At 52.7% G+C, this 1,390-nt stretch overlaps 1 protein-coding gene and 1 long non-coding RNA gene across 2 annotated transcripts in view; one reads left to right on the plus strand and one right to left on the minus strand.

Annotated features, from left to right (window-relative positions):
* The window catches only part of EIF3J (eukaryotic translation initiation factor 3 subunit J), an 11,059-nt gene extending 11,004 nt beyond the window's left edge, over nt 1–55 (minus strand). Inside the window, exon 1 of the mRNA XM_085301580.1 lies at nt 31–55. Within this exon, the coding sequence (XP_085157706.1) occupies nt 31–55 (25 nt within the window). The remainder of the gene's footprint in view (nt 1–30) is intronic.
* Nucleotides 56–248: 193 nt separating this feature from the next.
* The window catches only part of LOC146597751 (uncharacterized), a 6,819-nt gene continuing 5,677 nt past the window's right edge, over nt 249–1,390 (plus strand). Inside the window, exon 1 of the long non-coding RNA XR_014895413.1 lies at nt 249–619. This is a non-coding gene — a long non-coding RNA (uncharacterized LOC146597751). The remainder of the gene's footprint in view (nt 620–1,390) is intronic.

Consider the following 1,390-nt stretch of genomic DNA (forward strand, 5'->3'; position numbering starts at 1 on the left):
GCGCGGCGCGGGGCGGCGGCCGCCACCTACCCCACGAATCCGCCTCCGCCGCCATCTTGCCCCGCGGAGCAGCGCGCGCGCCCGCCCGCCGCAGCCCTCAGCGAGGCACGGTGAGTCAGCCGCGCCGAGAGCGGCCCCCGCCAGCGCCACGCGCGCGGCACGCCGGGATGCCGGCGGACTGACAGGGCCCCGCCCCGCCGCCGCTCAAGCACCGCCTCCCTGGGGGCGGGGCCGGGCCGCCATGTCACTGCCGGGATGAAAGGGCCCAGGGRCCGCCATGTCACTGCCGGGCTGAGGGCGCGGGGCCGCCATGTCACTGCCGGGMGGAGAGGGCCAGGGGGCCGCCATGTCGCCGCCGGGCTGAGGGGGAGCGGAGGCGCCATGTCGSCGCCGRGCTGAGGGGGCTGCAAGTGTTTTGTAGCAGCGCCGTCCTGAAAGAGCTGTAGAGCGAAACGATCCTCCCCAGCCCAGTAAAAGTTTGGCAGGACGAGTGCGTGGCAGGGCCCTGCTGGTCAGACACCGTGCCTTTAAACCCTGCCCTCGGGAAGAACTGGTTTCSTGTGCTTGAATATATCCGCACTAGGAAAAGAAGGTTGGGATTCTTTTAAAACTGTTTCAGGTAGGAGGCACAGTAATTTTTCCTGTCACGTATGCCAGTATCATGTAAAGGGCAGGGCATAAGCTGGTTCTACACTAAGAGTTTTCCGTGAATATAGCCATGGCTACATGTGGTGTGTTCTACTAGTTTAAATACACCGGTAAGGTTAAAATAGTAACGTTTCATAGTGACAGGACCATTCTGTACCAGGATTATCCTACAGCCAGCCTGGACTCCCCACGGTCAGCCCGTGTCTGAAAACTTTTCCCTAATAAAGATCAGGCCTGCAACAGAGCTGTGATAATTCCTCACACCCTCTGCAGATGGCAGAGCTAAAACATAAATATGCTAACGACATAAAAAAAATGCAGTGGAAAATCATAAGCTTCTAGGAACTAGCCACATGCACAGTAAACTTTGTTGCCTGACACTGCAGCTATTACCCCTCATTCACTTAGGCTTCATCTTCTGGTACTGCTGGTGTGTGAGGGGAAAGAAACATCTCTTGGGCATATTTTTATTGGGTTTGTATGTATCAGTTCTTAAAAATATGTAAGAAACAAACACTAGAAATAGAATACATAGAAATGGAGGGGTGCAGAAGAGAAAGCTGAAGATGCCCMAAAAAGATAAAAGTCTGTCAATATATTGAAATGCATATCAGGGAATACATACAGAAATTACCCTCACATCTGGTCTGAATTTATTATCTTAGGAAAAAAAGAGCAAAAAACATACTGTTTTGAAGATTCTTTATCCACTAAAAATATTAATACACTATTCAAACAGAGA

The sequence above is a fragment of the Rhea americana genome, unplaced genomic scaffold (genome assembly GCF_003343005.1).
Source record: "Rhea americana isolate MKP2758 unplaced genomic scaffold, rheAme1 scaffold_178, whole genome shotgun sequence".
Lineage (NCBI taxonomy): Eukaryota > Metazoa > Chordata > Aves > Rheiformes > Rheidae > Rhea > Rhea americana.